Consider the following 18,832-nt stretch of genomic DNA (forward strand, 5'->3'; position numbering starts at 1 on the left):
TTGAGTCTGTATCTCATTTTTGCCATTTCCCCCGGACCTGAAATTTTACCAGTGCTCCAAAAGAAAGATTCCCGACATTTAAGGGCTCTGATTCACAAAGAAGTTGCTAAGAGGGCAGCAGGTCACTGCGTATTAAGTGACCCAGGAGCTGTCTGCCTGCACACTCGCACACAGTGAACGTGAGCTGCTTTACGCTATCGCAGAGGGCAAAGGAAGATCGTTTACTTACACTGCTCTCACTTGCTGCACCGCCATAACGGGATCAGTCTCAACCCTTACACTCACTAGATGCAAGTAACACTTCAGCTTGTCCAGAATTTAGATCCAGACTAACTACCTTTGTATAACTGACTGTGCCATGTGCCTGTTCATTAATTTCTTAGAGAAATCACAAACTACGTTCAATTACAGGATCATCCCCTTGACAAAGATTATAAAGTTTGACTCCTGCATTATAAGCTGCTCAAAAATTACATAATGCTTTTAAAAAAGCCAATGTCTTTTGTGAGAAAATAAAGGGTAGAATTTCTACATTGAACATATAACTAGATTTCCATCAATTTAGTTAATAACTTTCTCATGCTTATTATCATCAGGGGAACTGAGGAAACGAGAAAAAAACGCACAGTCCTACAAATATTGTAACATTGATGGTTATGCATCAGTTAGCATAGGAAAAAACTATCAAAAGATAATATTGAAAAGCCTCATATTTAGGACAATACTTTCCATAGCTGAAGACAAGCCAGTAATTCAGTTCATATTTTTACTTCATTTTAACAACTATTGTGAATACAGTTCTCATTTCGTCTCTTCAGATTCACTGCTTGTTGATTCGAGGCTCGGCTTCATCCTCAGCAGTATTAACTGTTTGCTGAATTCTTTACATTTACCAGTTCTGTTGTCCATAGTTTGAAAAGCAGAGAAGCTTCTTCCAGCAGAAAATAGACTATCAACTCACAATGAAAAGCAATCCTTGTGAGCAAATTGAATCAGCAGTTCTGCCGAGCGCAGGGTTAAACCCTGCTTATCCCCTGACCTCTCAAGTGTAATAACAACATTCTTATAGGAGATGACCCAGTTTATTATAGACATTCCTGGCACTTTGCCGAGCCCCTCATAATACCCACTGTGCATGCAATATTTGTGGTGCAAATCTAGTGTCTATAATTGGTATGAATAATTGCACTGCAGTGGAATGTCCTTATCCTGCCTTTTATTAGAGCCTGCTTTTTTAGATCAGTTTTTATGCATCAGTTGAAAATGTTTCAGGCCACATGCACAACAGCTATACACAATCTTCAGATTATTAATAAAAGACATGATAAAAATGAAAGAACTAGAGCTTTAATATAAATGTAATAACTATTGCATTTATGCTGCAGCTGAGCACTGTATGTTGTTAACAACAAGTTACATTTAAATTGCACTGAAATAATATTAAATCAACAGTTCAGTTGTGATGTTCTGTGATGAAATGCTCTAAGGTAATGGTTATTTCTAGCAAACAAACCTCTCGCAACAAATTTTAGTCACTACCAATCAGATGCTCTATCATGGAGAAACATCAAGAAATCTCACAGACTAATACTTCTCTTGCACATCTTCAAGGTTATTTAAAGTCTAGTAAAAAGTAGTATAGGACAAACAGTGACACTTCCCTCCAATACTCTCTAGCAACCCCAGTATCTTAGAAATTGGACACACTTCTTACTTTAAGTTACTCCAAATAAACATGTCCTATCTCCTTTTGAGCCTATCTAAGGCTAGCTTCATTTGATACCCACTCTTACACTGGAACAAATGAGTCCATGTCTGCTTCTCCACACTTTTTTTTTTTTTTTTTTTTTAAGATCTCCATCACGATCCTCCACTCCCTCCCAGTCCTTTCTTTTCAAGTCCGAAGAGATACAGCCCATTTGGTTGTTCGCTATATGGCTGTTTCGTGCCTTTGATCACCATTACTGCTTCTCTGTTATATTTCAGGAGGAATGGGAAGATCAGAAGTGCACGCAGCATTCAAGGTATGAACAAATCCCAGATCCTTCTATACGAGTATAGTGTTATTTTGCTTTGTTCCCCATTCCTAATGATGCTGGCATGCAGCGCTCTGAACTTTTGACACTACTTAATGTCTAACTGATTTTTTTCAGAGGATTATCAATTCTTATCTCAATATCTTATTTGCACATAATAATAGTTATTTCTGAATCAGTCATTCTACATATGTTCCCCCTTTCCCATCTGCACCATTTAATATTAGTCTTACTCTTCAGTATATTATTTCTCTATTTCACTGCCCAACACACGTGAGGTCTCTTACTCCTTAGCAAACTTCCCATCTTCTTGTCCAATGATTAATACAGTTTACTTCTTTATAGAATGGATAGGTCAGTCTTCAGTCATACACGACTCAAGAGTACAGAATTTGCTTTATTGTCACTTTATTTCACTCCAAAATTCTAAGGATCTGTATTTTCCCTTAACACTACCAGAATATTTAACCTCATTAAAGCTACGCCAGATTACACACTCCTTCAGTTTGAGGTTTTAAGTTCAGGTTTCACAACTGTCACAAAGCTGTCCCCCATTTCAGTGATACCCAGTCTCCCGCAACAGAACCAGTCCTGCTGCTTCGGCTAGACACTGGTGCACATACACAGTGTAGCTGCCCGTGCAGGAACAGTGCAGTCAGAAGCATCTTTGAAAGAACGGTACTTTCTGCAGACAGGTATGCTGCAGGCACTTCCACCCAGTAAAGCCCCAAAGACTCCCAGGCCACACACAATTCTCCCCAGGAAAAAAAAATAAAAGGCAGCTGGTAGCTGTAACTACTGGAGAGATTCAGAGAGCTGGTATCTAGACACTGCCTTTCCCCAAGTCTTTACAGTTCCCTTCTCATCACGTGAGCAGACAAGTACCCATCACAAGATACTTTCAATCTTCTTAGGAGGACGAAATGTACCTGCAGGTCCCTAGCAAAGCAAATGGTTAGGAGTGAGTTGCTACGGCCAACTTCATTCATAGAGCAGGAGATACAGCAGCAAGCTGCACAGCCTTCAGGCAAAGAGGTGTTTGGAAATGGACTGCAAGCCAAACAGCATCTGAAGGCACCCTTAAACTATTACTGCTAACATACTATTAGTGCACAAACACTTAGATTTCTGGAAGAGAGACTTTCTGCATCTTTTCCCACTGGTTGGGTAAGCTTGAAGCTTGCTCTGATGGAAGCAGGACTGATAAATATTTCACAGTACCACAGCTGGAAAAGAGCTGCAACTGCTTCGACACTCAGCCAAAATTACATCTATTTTGTTAGTATGTGTTTCTAAACCAAGCACAGCTAAGAAGAAAAAACAGAGAAAAAAGAAAAAAAGAGAGACCAGTCCAATAGACTAGTCTAGCCAAATATTAATCTAAACTCCAGTCATCTCACTCCACCATTTCTAAAACCAACCTCCAATCCACATAAACTGACAACTCACCCTTCTTCTTGAGATTTTGATCTAGTTTGTTAAATAGTGAAGGTTCAGCCTCAAAGTAAACTGATTTTTAGACAGTAATTATCAGGATTCCTACTTAATCTATTAATGTTTTCCTCATAGTTGACTAGAAAGTCTGCTTTTCCAATTCCTGGCCAGATAGGACATTCTTTCCAGCCTGCAGGATCACAGCATACAATAAGCCTAGGTGATTTGCGAAACCTCGGCACAGCATGCCATATAATAAAAAGATGTATTCTGTCCGAAACAATGATAAGACTTGCCTTCCCTTTGCATTAACTGAAGGATTGGTGTTGACAGTAGTGAAGAGGTGCTGTTCACCGCAAGAACGTCATGACATACTATGTATGTTATTATCACCTAATGTAAACATTAACAAAGTGAAATACCTTGAGATATGTGGTGAAATATTTCACAGAAGGAGGAAAACCATTAACCAGTTATCCAAATTACGTGGAAGAAAAGGTATGAACAAGGACAGCATTCACAATTCAGTCCTGTGGAGATCTTCAGGTTGGCTTGTCAGTCTTTCTTGCTGAAGACTCTGACTTTCTTACTCAGACATGCTCTAACCAACTTGACTAAAATACACAGTTTTCATCCCTCTGCCCTTCTAGGAGAGGAGAGGAATGTGAACAGGTGAAGGGAACTTCACAAGTTAATATTGGTACAGTTTTAAAACAAAAGGTACAATTGAAGTGCACTTTGACTTTACGTAGTTTTAATCCCTATGGGTGCTCTTTTTACTTTAAAAGTCGCTCTAAATATCTTTTTCTCCAGTGCACGTAGGCTTACTGTGGCAGCAGACAGTTTTCATAAGATTCTTAGACCACAGTCCAACGAGGTATTTTCTTTAGTAGTTATACTGATGTATCTCCCCCACCTAGTCTCCTCCATACAATCCAGCTGTCTTCCCCGTGCCCACAGGTGTGCCAGCACAACTGGTGGCAGATCTCACACTGACCTGGGCTTAGATCAGCTCCTTTACCTGATTCAAAGTGCATCTACTGTACTCTTTCTGTGACAGGCAGGACTCTGAGGGGAACACTTTAATGCCACTATCTCCAGAATTTTATTGCAATAGGCAATGTTGAAAGTCCAATTTAAAAAAATCAAAATCTAGCACAGGAACCCTCCACTTATTTCAGATATTTTATCCCAAAATATACACGCCAGACTGCAAGGCGAGACACCCTGAGCTGAAGCTCTAGGCAGATTCAGCTAACCTAGCTACGGTAGAGGTTCCACCAAAGTGCAGAAGTACACTATTCAAGGAGGTATCGAAGCCCTCACTACAATGCAGTGTTGCTCCAGGTGGGGGGAAACTTCAAGACCAGCTCCCCTCTGAGTTTCTCCACTGAGGGCAGCGTTCCCTCGAAACCTCGCATGAACTAGCCCAGATGTCAGCATGAAAGACAACTTAAGTTTCATTTAAAATCCCATCCAAAATACACCATGTGATTTACTACGTCTGCTTCTGAAGGGTGATGGGCAGAAATAATTCTAAGACCTTAATCTCTTATCTTAATAACTTTGTGTTTCAGACTTGATATCAAGACCACTAAAACTATTTTTAATTACAAATAAAAAAAACCAAAAAAACAAAACCAAATCCCTGCCCTCCTCAAAAAATAAAACTTCACAACTAAGGCAGGCACAGCTTACCTAGAGTCAACACCTACATGACAAATGTTTTTCATAGTTAGCATACTAAGTTATATGTACTATAAACAGCAACCATTCTGCTAAGACATCAGATGACACATGACTTAAGCACAGTTAGTACACTCAAGACTTAAATGCAAGGACAAAAGTGAAGATCTTTTTCCCCTTTTAATTCTCTTTAACCAGTATCTTCATTGCTATTTTTGAATATTTGTTATCCTTCCACCACCCTGTGAAAAACCAAAAATCAAGGCATTTGTAAAGGCCAATGCATTGCGCACACACCATGACAGAATGCAGAATTCCATAATTTCCAAAGACATTCTCATGAATAATTGCGAGGGTGATATTTCTCGACTAATATTCATTAGCAGTCAGGATTACATCATCTCACAGCATACCTGAGCAGACTAGAAAGAGCTTCTGCAGAACTGCACAGTTTTTATTTCTCTCTTGATGCAGTTGAAGGACAGGGCAAGGAAAACAAAACATCAAGGCAAAAGATTAAAAATTCAAAGCATCTAAAAGATGATCTTTTCCATTTTAAACAAAATACAGATTAGCCTTTTTACTGTTTGAATGGCAGTAATTGCCATAATCGCAGTTCTACAAATCTATCCGTTCTATTTCTGTTCCCTCACGCTCTTTCTTCAAAAGAATTTCACATTTGAAACTGAAGTTTCCTAGGAAGTAGGAGCTTTTTCTCTCTTTTTGTTGTCTTACACCTGTGTGTATGCAGCAGTTTTAGAGTGCCAACTCCTAAACTTGTCTCCTTAAGAAGGCTAATTATGCACTCACATTGGAGAAAGTCCATCCACAAATCTGGAAGCAGATGTTGTCAAACTGGACTGTATTAACCAATGGGTTTTATGCATTTTATTGATTAAAGACAACACAGGAGTAAAGGTCTAAGGAAAAAGAAATCCCTAACAGTCACGCTTAATAAACGGGCATTTCCACATCCTTGAAGGTTTTAAACATATTGCAGTAATTTCTTCTACAGCTTGTATCAGATATCTAGCATGACTACCATGCCGCAACAACCTACCCAGTGCTGGAAAGCAGGGGACAGCATCATGCCCCTCTCTCTTAATTGCTCCCAGCCACATGCTCCTGCTGCCTACTTTGAGCTGGCTCTGGCACTCACCTGATCCCTACATTCAATGCACTAAAGACAGGAGAAAGACAAACTCAGCAGAAGAATACGTATCTGACAGGTCAGACACTTGACCTGGATTACCTTGCAATTAGATACTAGCGCCAGTGCTACGGATGGGGTGGCAGAGCACCAGAAGGAAGAAGGGGGGAAAAACCTCCCCCTTTCAACAGTGGTGTGCTGTGAAATCAGCTCAAAGTGAAACTGTACTCTGTGACACTCACCAGCTGCTTGATGTTTTAAAAGGTCATGAAGTGATAGAGGGAAGGTGCCTTCCAGAAAAGGGCTACATTTAAAACAGCCTACTCAAGATGGAATGAGCAACAACAGGATTTGTGTAAAAGTACTCGTTCCTCTGGGAGATGCTCTTATGAAGTGCTCTCTATATAAACAGAAATAAGTGATACTAACAAAGGCTGCAGAAACTAGAAGTGTGCTACAATTGAGACCTAGCAAAAGTCTGAGAGAAAACACAATTAATGTGATGGTCCTTAGATTCCTACTTATACAGGAAACACTACCAAACTCACACCTTTTGAAGACTAAACAGAAGAGCCGAAAATAATAAAAAAAGAAGAAAGTACTGGGTACAGCAGGGAGGAGAAGGCAAGGAAAGGTTCTTCCATTACCTAGACATCATTGCCAAAGCAGCACACATGACTGACAGCTCAATGGTTTGAGGGGTTTGATGGGATAAGTTTGGTTATCACGATAGCCACCTCCCTAGTTATTGCTTCTGATAGAGCTGGACTTGGTTGTACCATCCAACCTGCAGGTTTAGGGTGTATTTTTATGGTAAGCAGAATCGACATGCTCTTCAAAGAGAAGCTCGCAGACTGCTCTTGAACGGAAATGCTGAACAGTGATCAACAAAAGAGCTGGGCAGAGGTATTCTCCTGACAAAAGCTGTTTCGTACCTTATGTTATGGTTTGGAGTCATTTGTGAATTGAGGACACCAACCTGGCTGATTCTGCCTAATGTGAAATGACATATATGTGGATAAAATTAGACTTGATAAGGTTACTACAGATAGCACGGACTAATTCTGTGCATGTGCAGAGTAGCTGAAGGGGGAGTTACTCTCTTAAGCATTCAGTTGCCTCAATTAACAACCATTTCACTTTCAATATAAAAAAATGTATTCTGAGCCCTAAACTCTCAGTCCTTATCAATTCAGATGTTGTATCTCAGCTAATAGCACAATTCATATACCTGGGCATCACATTACTTGACACAGGATTATGATTTTCACCTGCTTTTAAAGATATACATCAACTTTACCTTAACTGAAACATTGTATCTGCAGATAATGTTTGTATTAGTCAAAGCATAAAGGGGAAAAAAAACCCACACAAGGTAAACAGAACTGACATTTTCAAAAATGCATTTTTATAAACTTTTCTTTCCTTCACTTGATGCATTAGATACTTAAACGGAAATATACTTACCGCTCTTTTTCTGGAACAACCTGTAATCCAAGGCACAGTAAGGTTTCCTGAAATCTGTAGAGGGGAAGGAGGAAACAACAGAAAACAACAGCTTAGGTTGCTATGATAGCTAATACTGAGCAGCTTTCACAAGACTTCAATACTGTGCATTCAATTCTGATAAGAAAGTCTTTAAAACAGGTTAAAATGTAAAAGCAACACAAAGTCACACTTAGCCTTACTGTTGTAAGGCTAAAAACAAAACACTGTTTTTGGGAGAGGGTAAGATAATACGATGGCAACTTGGGTGTTTCTGTACCTTTGCTATCTCAAAACTTGTATTTCAGAACACAAGTTTTCACTTGCAGTCTGTCACAAAACTGGTAAGATTAAGCAGACTGGAGTTAGACAAGGGCCGATGTCTGACAGAATTGCTGTCACATATTTTTCAATTACCTCAGTTAAATTTTCAGAAAAAAAATACTATCACTTTAGTAACTGAGCTATTCAGTGTCAGATGTTAAGGATTTGCATTAGCAGAAAAACTAGGGACATCAGGTTGGAGAAGGAAGTGGAAGGGGTATGAAGGCAAAGGTTAGCTGCCTTGACTCCCATTGCTTCTCCATCATTCCCAGAGGTCAGACTTTATTAAACAATAATCTTGGACTGTTTTCCCTGGCCATCTGAAATGTGTCATAGCCTGGAATATTTTAGGCTTATTTAAGATTCTATGTTCTTCATCTGCTGCAGACAAGCAATGCTTGAGAGATTAATCAATCTCAAGCCATTACACACACTATGTATGCGAGGAAGAAAAATCTACTCACTTCTGCTGACTGTATCAAACTACGCTAATAGTTTCTGTATTTGCGAAGTGCTCTACTAATGAATCTTGCAGCATGAGCATAACCAAATATAGAATACCTGGTACAGTTTGTCTAGTGTACAAGCACATAAGATACTTGTATTCTTCAAGCTTTTAGCTGGAAGCACTTGGAGGCTACCTAAGGTCAGACACTTTGTCTTTACAGCACAAGGTGGGTTGAGGGGGGCTAGAAATGAACACCCTCCCCTCCTTAGGGCAGGTCTACATCGGCTTTTGTGGCTAAAATATTAATTTCTTAGTTCCACACACACACATTTTAGAAATTCTGTATAAGCAAGTTACGTCTATTACAATTCTATATCCCACACAACAGCTTCACACTACAGAATCTGCTGTAAATGCATCCTCAGTATCCACCCAGATGGCTTCTCTTCACAAATTTAAAGTGGGGCTACACAAAAATGTCCTTTCCTATGTGAATAAAGCACTCAGTCTGGCAGAGCATTAACAGTTACTTGGAAGACAAATGCACACAAGTTCTGACAGGTATCATGCCAAATACAATCAAATTTATCTCAATATAACTACTTGAAAGACAACACGCATGGGAGCATTCTAAACTGGCTCTATGAAAAAGGCACAAGGGTTGGGGGTTTTTTGGGGTGGGTTACTTTTCTGAGTGAGATGGATAGTTATCCTGCACCCACAGGTGTAACTCCAGTCCTAGTCCAACTGGGACAGCTACTGTGAGTTGCAAAAATGACAACCTGAAGTGCCCCTCTCAGAAAAGATATTGTGTCTTAGAAATGGCAGCTCTGGCAGATGCTAGAGAAAGTTCAAAGATACCACAAGACTTGTGTATTGCCAATGCTGTACCTTAACTGAAGTGGTTACACTATATGAGGTCCCTACATAATCTTTTCCCAATTCACCTGCAGATTTACTGTCCCAAATTCAGTGCACTGGAACAAACCAAGAGCCCCAACCCAGTCCTGGCTGCTGTGTCCCAGCATTACTTGAGGCCATACGCAGTGTTCTTGCAGCCTGCTCACAGCTGCTGTCCTTCCCAGAGCCCCACAGGTTCTCCCCATTTGTGCAGCTGGAAGTATTTCATCCCAGAAATAAAGTGGAAGAACTCCTGTGACAAAGGTAACTCCGCTTCTGTTACAAGAACGAGTGTCAGGAAACACTTTGTTCAAGTCTCTTCAGAGAAGACCATGTTGCTTGCCCTAGCAAAAAGCTGTGCTGCCCAAAGTTAGCAAGAAAGTCTTCCTCTTGTCTTCAAAAGTCTCTAGGGAAGTAAACAAATCACTTTGACACATTTTAAAAAAAAAAAAAGCGTCCCAGTTCCTTAAATAAACCAAACTTGCAGCTCATTCATATAAAGCAGCATCCTTAAAGTGAATCTTAAAAATAAATAAATATATATTATATCTATATCCTATTCTGACGTACTGGCTGCAAGGCTTAGGATTTTTCCTTGAAGAAGACAGGGCTAAATTAGATAACAGTGCTTCAGTGTGTAACAAAGTAATTAAAAACACACATACTTTCAACAGTATTTTTGTCCCTTAGGGTTGGGGGGAGGAAATCAAGACTAAACCACAATTCAGCCTTGAGGACCAGCAAGAATAGCCTCTGTAGTTCAATACGCTTAAACCCAAACTAAGAAAAGCAAGTAGGTTGAACAATTTGTTTACTGAAACTGCTCAGGCATTAAAATTGATCACTTTATTAAATTTACTCTTAAGTTACACTAACATGAACTTGATTAATTGAACCAGTAAGGAAGCTGTAACTAATTGCTAATTAGATACCCCACCAATGTACAACAGTAATTACTTCATCAAAACACAAATCACACAGTCCTGTCTTTGAAGAAGCATCTGCTTGGATGTTTAACTATTCCAATAATCACGTAGCTCAGGTTTAATCTATTTTTAAATTTAGGAAGATTTCGCTAAGTTTAAGGATTTTCATTCCTACGCTGATGGATAAATCAGCTAAACACGGGCAATAAAATTAAGAGAAACTGACTACATACAAAAGAAGTGCCATCCTGCATAAGTCTAGAAGAATTCAGACAGCATCTGTTACAAAATCTATGTCTCTGGAAGTTTAATATATAAATATTATTAAGCTATAAGGGCAGTGTTTACATGAAATAGCAGTCAGACTGGACTTAATTTTAAGGGGAGGACTTGGAGGAGGGCCTTAAACTAGTGCAGAACTGATGATTTCAACAAAATACGTTATCAGCCTAGCAGGGTACACTTTGTGTATTTGTTACACATGACTTCGAAGGCAGTAAGTGAAATTTTCTTGTCAACGTGATAAATGCGTGTTGGAAGCGTCACTGTCATACACTAACACCTCTTAAGATACAGAACTCTTGCATTGTCCTGGAACATGCTAAAAACTCTCAGCAAGGAACGCCGTGATCTGGAGAAATCAGCACCATTGTTTCTTCAAGGTACTATGGCATCTGGCCAAGCTGTAGGACACTATTCCTCTGCAGCTTCCACAGAGCCATGATACTATATGCATTGACCCCACAGCTTTTGCCTTCCCTTATAAATTCTCTAACACCGAAGCATGTCATCTCAGAGGTTCACAGCATGAATGCTTACAGCAGTAAGTGAATTAATAACAACCTGCCCAGTTTTTCCAAGGTTTAAAACCGTGGAAGGGCAAGGGATACCACAGGAAACAGGAGCTCCCTCAATCCAAGGCACATTCCCAAATCCAAAGAACAGGGTCTCAGAGACAGGCATGGAAGTCAAACAGGGCACAGATGAATTTCTCACTTATCAAATAAATAGGTACGTTATTATAGCAGGGGGAAAAGAAACAAAACCAAAAGGAAGTTACAGAGATCTCCTTGTTCTGATCCATATCACACCACATGGACAGATAAAATGTCACCTACCATGAACCATTCTAGCTGTTTGAAAAGACTTTGTCCCTACCCCCAAAAAGTCCTAAATCAAAGTTATTTCAAATTGCATTAAAAAATTCAAAAAAGTAGTAAGAAATAAATCTCATTGATGCTTTTTAAAGAGTGAAATAAAGTACGAAGAGCATACAGCTGGAGGTATCAGTAATATATTTCACTTCATGAAACTTAAGAAAAATTTCCTTAACCCTATTGTATGCACTTTTGCAGCTTTACCAGCCCTTTATTGAACAAATGTGCACATTTACAGCTTTTCTTCTCCTATGAAACTGGGATGTCAGAAGTAAACAGCATTTAATGAATTTTATAACTCAGGTAAGAACAGTAATAGCAAATACTGACAGACTATCTGAGAGAAGAGAGAAACGGAAAGAACAGCTCATCTAAAGTGCTTAGCTTAGAAAAGGCCATAAATAAGAACTGCAGATGCCCCATCTACTACATAGTATCTACTCCAGAGTATATATGATCCTCGAACCTCAGGTTTACCAAGAAAAGCAATAATTCTGGTGAAAAGTGGCACTTAACTTGACTCAAAAGCTTTCTTTCAAATCCTCACGAGATAGGAACAAGTCAGAAAAAAAGAAAAAAAAAAGCTTCACAAAGTATTGTTCCCTATACTAGTGAGCAATGCACAAGAAAAGATGGTATGTTGTTTACATGGTTCACTTTCAGGATAAATTAAAAAGGTAATAACAGGCAAATGCACAAAGTGAACACACGCAGTAGCACATCCTGTCAGTCTTAAGACTTTTATCTATCTCAGTGTCTCTAGACTATGTCGTGCCAGGTGACATAAAAATCCATGAAAAAAATCAATTTGGATGTTTCCTGCACAACTATCTCTCCTCTAGTTACAACAAAAAATAAAAAAAATGTAAGTGTGTCAGTGTTGTAGCTTCTTCTGAACATCTTTTAGTTCTTCAATTATCTGCATGTAATTTTCCCCTCTCAGTATCACTGAAGGGACTCTAGTACAGGATGAGGAAATAATGGGATTGAATGTAAAACCGATATTTGAATTAGATGCTGTGGGAGGGGAAGAATATTTGCTCACTTAGTGTCTCCCATCATCTTAACTACCTCACAGGAGATCCTAATCCCTAGCAGAAAACAGGTCCAAGAGATTGGCAACTGCACAGGGGGTACAGTTACTGCTGATGGAAGAGCTAATCCAAGCTGACATTAATAAGGGCAAGCAACTGTACAGCACACAAACGACAGCGTGATCCCATGTTCTGCCCTGTGCCACATGTGAAGTATGTCTACAGAGGAACACCAAGGGTATCGCTGCGACATGCACTGGCAAGCCACGTCAGGACAACACAGACTTGAGCATGCATCAGCAGTCATAGGTATGATCCTCTTGTAACCAAAGTTTATCTACTGCATCTATGAAGCCCACACGGATCTTTAATATACAGCTACCCACTGCAGCCACAGGCTCAGCTATACGGATTAAGAGTGCTACCATACTATAGTCCTACCTGCACTTTTGTTTAAGAAGGAATTATCTCTACTGAAAGATGTAAATGGAGCACAGCCTGCAGAAAGGTGAAGCTATTGCTTACTAGCTACCAACTATTGCTTACTAGCTACCAACTTTCAAAGGAAACAGTACTTATCTACAACCTTGTCTTCAAGGTTTGAAGACAGAGATAAATTGACAGATTACCTGGTAATTATTTTGGTTTTGTGACAGCCTCAGTTGACTTGAAGATGTAAAATGAGGAGAAAAGGTACTTCTTGATGGATTAGCACTGTTATATAATGTACTGGATGTTGTATGTAATGAGGTCCGTGCAGGCAAATGGTAGTCTCTGTTATGATACAGAATATTGTCAGGCACGTCCCTGGCATTCACCATCTGTGAACCACAGCTCACATTTCTTCCTGGCCCAGACAAGGCTGCACTTTGGTTCTCTACTCGAACAGAACTGCTGCTTTCACAGTATCTTGAATAGCTTTGTATTTGTGCTCCCATGGATGCTAGTTCTTCTTCTCTGGCATATTCGTCAACCACATCTCCAGTTTCCATCGCGATGGACAGGCAGCTGCCTTCCACCGAGCAATGCTTCTGTGTCGCACTTCCTCCCACAATCCTTTGAGGTTGATCCGTAACCGCCAGAGAAAACACTTCGCGGATTTCCAGGTTTTGCGTGCTACAAGACGGGTCCCTGGTATTAGCCCTTTGTCCAGGGGGCACATGCGATACGAGAGCTGCATGTTCCGGTTTTTGTAACCTTTGACATCCCACGGGTTCAGCTTTACAGGGTCTGTGGCATATCATCGGTTTCTGAGGTAACACCAGCTCTGCGGTCTGGACCGATGAACCACCATAGCTTTTTTTAGTGTGACTATATATGGAGTTCGCAGAATTCAGTACGCTTGTTTGCCTAGATAAAATAATAGTCTTTTCCCCTACTAATAGGGAAGCATTTTTACAATGTGGTACTTGTCGTCCTATAGGGATGTGCTGCTGCTGAAACTCTGTATCGCTTTTTCCTGGTAGTCGTGGAATAGAGGTTTTATGTATTTCTGTCATTGAAGCATTTGTCTGTTTGGTGGATCCTTGCCTACCGGATGAGCTAGCAGGACTGTATATACCAGTAACTATTACATCGTTATTAGAAGAGGTCCAAGAAGACTGCTGACTTTGGGATCGAGCAATATTTACCACATTTCTAACTGCTGCTTCTGGAGGTACTGAGGGAGTAGTAGGGACAGTCCCTGGGGGAGTGCCTCCAGATTCTACAGCACTCTTGCTGCTCATCTTCCTTCGTTTATTGCCAACCCACGTCTGCAAACAACAACGACAACAAACACAAAACAAAGCATTAAATAAGCAGAAAAATTAGGCAATTCCATTTTTAAGCAGATCTGATGAAATGTAAAGTGTTCAAGTTGAGACCTAAGTTTACAAATATGTAAATCATTTACTGATTATGCAGAGTCTGAAAAACACAGGGTGGAAATCCTTGCCTCTCATGCTTGGGATTCATACACTAACGCAAGAACCCCAGTCTCAATTCTAAAGCCCCAGTTTCTCAAAACCCCTGAGACTGTATCATGCCTCCTGTCCTGAAGTTACCCTTAAGATTTGTTTCATTGACACCACTGTGGCTAATTCCCCCAAATTTAAGTTTTCAATATTTAGCACCTTGGGATGCAGAACCATCACCGAGGTACGTAGCTAAACTTTTGTAACAAGATAACTGAGACATACAGCCTTCAAAACTGCCTCGGACAGAAACGGCCAATTCTTGAATTTAGATGAGAGGAGGAAAAAGGAGAACTCTTTCTGTTAGTCAATTACAAAATAATTTTGTGAAGTATTTGGACCTATGGACTAATTCCTCCTCTGCCAGCTGCACAAATCAAGACCTGATGTCAAAACCTGCTTTTGAAAGACACTGATAGACAAGATTAGGACTACTGGGATTACACTCCAACAGAAGTTTGCTGTTATGGATATTTCCGCAAGTGACAATTACAGTATATGGTTTTGTGTAAAAGATAGTAGAGGAAAAAATATTTGAAAAATGCAGGTACAATGGCAGTTGTGCACAGGTTAAAAAGTACCGCTGTTTTAAACATACAGGAAAGCCTGTCCTGCAAGTAACACATGAAGATATAGCTAAAAAAACAGAAGGAGTAACATTAACTTCAGTATTTCAAGATAAAGAGTTAATCTGGTGGAAGCATCAGCTCTAACACTGGAAGCGTAAGCACCACCTAACTATTCCTGGCAATTTTCATGATCAGAGAGACAAGACTTGCTCAATTCTGTCACCACAGCATGTCTGTACTGAATGTGAGGGCATAAGCGAGCAGGGTACAAGTGCCAAAGAACAAAAAATAAGCTTTTCCATCTGCTTATGCTGGTTATGCAAAGGATCAGATACACATATAGAGATATGGTGAAACAGTTTTCTGTACCACTGGATATCATCTGCTGCACACCTAAAACAAACCAAAGCAAGATCTCAACATTCAGCAACCCAAACCAGTTGATTTAATCAATAAACACCTTCACCCCACAACAAGCAAACTGCCCTGAGTACCTATCTTGGGTTTCCACCTCATCACATGAAAGGAGGAAAGTTTTCTTCGCATACCAATACCTGCTAAGGAAGTAAGATCTCTCTACAGGAAAATACACATCCCTGCCATACAGAAGTATGCTGAAGTCTCCATTCCATTCTACTCATTTTTGTTGACAAATTTTATAAAATGCCTACTTTGAGGCATGATTTATTGCATGCAATAGAGTCTGTTACTAGTGATAAATTTTTTCTTCTCAAAAGCAAGTTTAAATACAGGAATTATAGCCACAGATCTCAAGTTTCTTTCCTTTATTGCATAGAACAAATTTAGAAGATCAAATTTATTTTTTTGTAATTTCTGCTCAGTCAGTAAACTTTCAAGATAGAAATTATAATTAAATAGAGACATTGCAAATTTTGGGCCAGGAAAAGAGATTTCACCCCCAACTGTATAATAGTAAGATCTGAAGTTTTTCTCATGGTTTTCCTGAAAAGAAATGCATTCAAAGAAATGCAAATAACTTACTACCATTGCTGTTCACTTGGGATTAAAGTACAGTTTCATGAGACAGCCCAAGTTAGATTTGCCACTGCTGAACAAGTCCCATTCTCCTGATCACAACCCCAGCTTCTTAATCCCACCATTTAACCAAAAGCACCCACCTGAAGGAGCAGTGAGTGCAACTCCCCCAAAAGGCATAAAACTGAACTGGCAAAACCAAAACAAACAAACAAGCAAAAAGGACAAAAGTTTTGGTGAGGTTAGCAAATTGAACTGGGTTCTTCTGAATAAATGTGAGAGATGATCAGCACAAGAAGAAAGAAGGAGAGAAAGAATTGCACAGCTGGGAGAAGGGAAAGAGTACAAAACCTCCCATTTTTAGCACTGTGAGACATTATCCCAGAGAAGAATTATGTGAAATTATGCTCTTAGACTGAAAGGGAAGCTACACATTGTTACTAGCTTGATGGCTATGGTATTAATTTGGGATGTGACAGAGCAGTCATTAAGTACAAAACATCCTAAGAAAATGGCCGTGAATCTTTGTTTCAATCCAGTTCCCCAACTAGTAAGTTTGGGGAGCACTTTCACTAATGCTGGAAGCATTACTGAAATTCTTAACTTTTATTTAGGATGAGAAGAAGCTCCCAGAAGAGATGACAAAACAAAAACCCAGATGCTAAGAAATTTACCTGGGATGTAAGAGAGCCTGATTTTACATTTCCAGTTTGAATCAGGCAGAGCTGGAACTTCAGACTGTCCCACAATCCAGATACACACCACAGAAGGACTGTCAGTGGTGCTTGGCCATTAGTTTTGACCAGAAGTTCCACCCTAAATCTGAAAATAAAGTGTCCTCAGGAAATGTGTCAAGAGGTGTAAAAGAATAATGAAGCTGTAACTGTTCTGACATCTGCTGTTGTACTATGGGGAGAACCCCACACCACCTCCCTGATAGCTGCTCCCAGCACTCAGTGATACTGTGAAAATCAGACTCGGAGAACTTTTGTACTTCATCAAGTCACATGGCTCACATTTCATGTAAAGTCAAAAAGCAACCAGTAGAAGTATGCCAATAGTAATGAACTAAACTAGGCCATTCAAACCTGACGTAGCTAGAATACATCTCTATTAAATTTGAAGAGGGCTAGGTTTTTTTCCCCAGGAGTAACTCTACCACATTTCCTAATTTTGAAAGGGAACACATATTTTCATGTATTGCAGTAATAAAATCTGTAGAGGTTTACATCAAATCATAAATAGGACTTGTCTTTTTTCCAACCCAGCTCAAGATTGAAAAGACTGGATGTAGTTCTAGGGGACAAGGCTATAGAAATCCTGATTCGGAGAAAGAATATATTCATAGAGTTATGACATTTGAATTATAACAGTTACATTTAGGGAATTCATGTTCCTATTATAGTCATATCTACAAGTGCCAGCTGCAACCCAAGTATCATTTTGCTAGACACTGTGCAAAGAAGTACTAATCTCTGTCCAAGAGTTTATAGGAAAAAAAAAAAAAGGAAAGAAAAAAGGAGGGGATTAGGAGAGGCAGAAAGGAGGGGTGTAAAGAAGAGAAAGGTAAGATCATAAAATATATGACAAATGCCGGGTCTGTTTCCATTGCACTTCACAAGTAGGAGGAAAGTTTAAGTACTGCAAGTAAGGGCTCAGTAAGGGAAGAAAACTAAAGGCAAAAGGCCATGACACATTATTGCCTTAAGGGAAACAGAAAGGGAAAGGAAAATATGAAGATGGAGAGTGAATGAGGACTGCAAGTGAGGAGAGACTGGCTGCCTCCTCTAGGTCCTTAAATCAGAATAAAAATAGAAAAATAGGCCCTGACTGCATCATCAGCATCCAGATTCCTGTTACAACCATTTGTCTGTTCCAGGGAGCCTGAATTTCTGGCTGACTTTCAGAACTTCCCACCACCTAGAGCTGAGACACTAAGTTTTAGTATTTCCAGAGTATTTTGAGGAGGGGAATACAGGTAAGAATTAGGGAGCAGGAAGGGTTGTTATTGTCAATATACCACTGGTACACCACTTAAAAAAAACTAGACTGGTCTTACTTCTTCCTCTTCAGTGTCCAGTGTTGCAGCAACTCCTGGTAGCTCCACTACCGTTGTTATTTTTTCAGCTAATGCTTCATGATTTCTATTTCTGCTCTGAGACAACAGCCATTTTGTTGTCTACTGTTTCACAAAGGGCTTATTAATTCCCTTCCCATGGAATTCATAGACTTTGGAAGAGCTCCTGTTAGCACTAGTGACATTCTTCTTTTATAAGAAAATAATGTACTCACTGTAATTAACCATGAGGGACCACAATATTTATGATTGTGACATGGAATACAAGTGTGACAGAGTGTGTCAAAAGAAATACTTCCACAATTATTCCCCCAAATACATTAGGTTACAGAAATTTGTTTAAGAATAGTTTCCTAATAACACGACCTTTCTTTGATACAATACATTGCACAAGGTTTCTACAGGGCAATCTATTTTGCAATTTAATAAATAAATAAATAAAAACCAAAACACCATCAACAAGAGACAAACAGCAACCAAAAAATCCAAAACAAACAAAAATCACTCCTTGTGCAATCCAGGCCCCTGCTAAATACAGCAATCATGTGAAGACATTTCAGCGAAAACAAACTATAAACAGGCTCACTGGATAAAAATGAACATGTCACACACGCGTACTGAAGTCTGATTTAAGACAAGCATGAAGTTAGAGACT

General features: G+C 39.5%; 1 protein-coding gene across 7 annotated transcripts in view; it reads right to left on the reverse strand.

Annotated features, from left to right (window-relative positions):
• The window catches only part of HDX (highly divergent homeobox), a 48,573-nt gene that overhangs the window by 20,520 nt on the left and 9,221 nt on the right, over window positions 1-18,832 (reverse strand). For 5 of the 7 annotated variants that reach the window (XM_072877178.1, XM_072877173.1, XM_072877179.1 and 2 more), the window contains 2 exons: window positions 13,210-14,334; window positions 7,774-7,827 (listed from right to left, as the gene is read on the reverse strand). In XM_072877178.1, coding sequence (XP_072733279.1) covers window positions 7,774-7,827; window positions 13,210-14,334 — 1,179 coding nt within the window. Of the gene's footprint in view, window positions 1-7,773; window positions 7,828-13,209; window positions 14,335-16,774; window positions 16,907-18,832 lie in introns of those variants that run through there. The other 2 variants (XM_072877180.1, XM_072877177.1) reach the window with 2 other exon arrangements.

This window comes from Ciconia boyciana, chromosome 12 (assembly GCF_034638445.1).
Source record: "Ciconia boyciana chromosome 12, ASM3463844v1, whole genome shotgun sequence".
In the NCBI taxonomy this organism is placed as follows: domain Eukaryota; kingdom Metazoa; phylum Chordata; class Aves; order Ciconiiformes; family Ciconiidae; genus Ciconia; species Ciconia boyciana.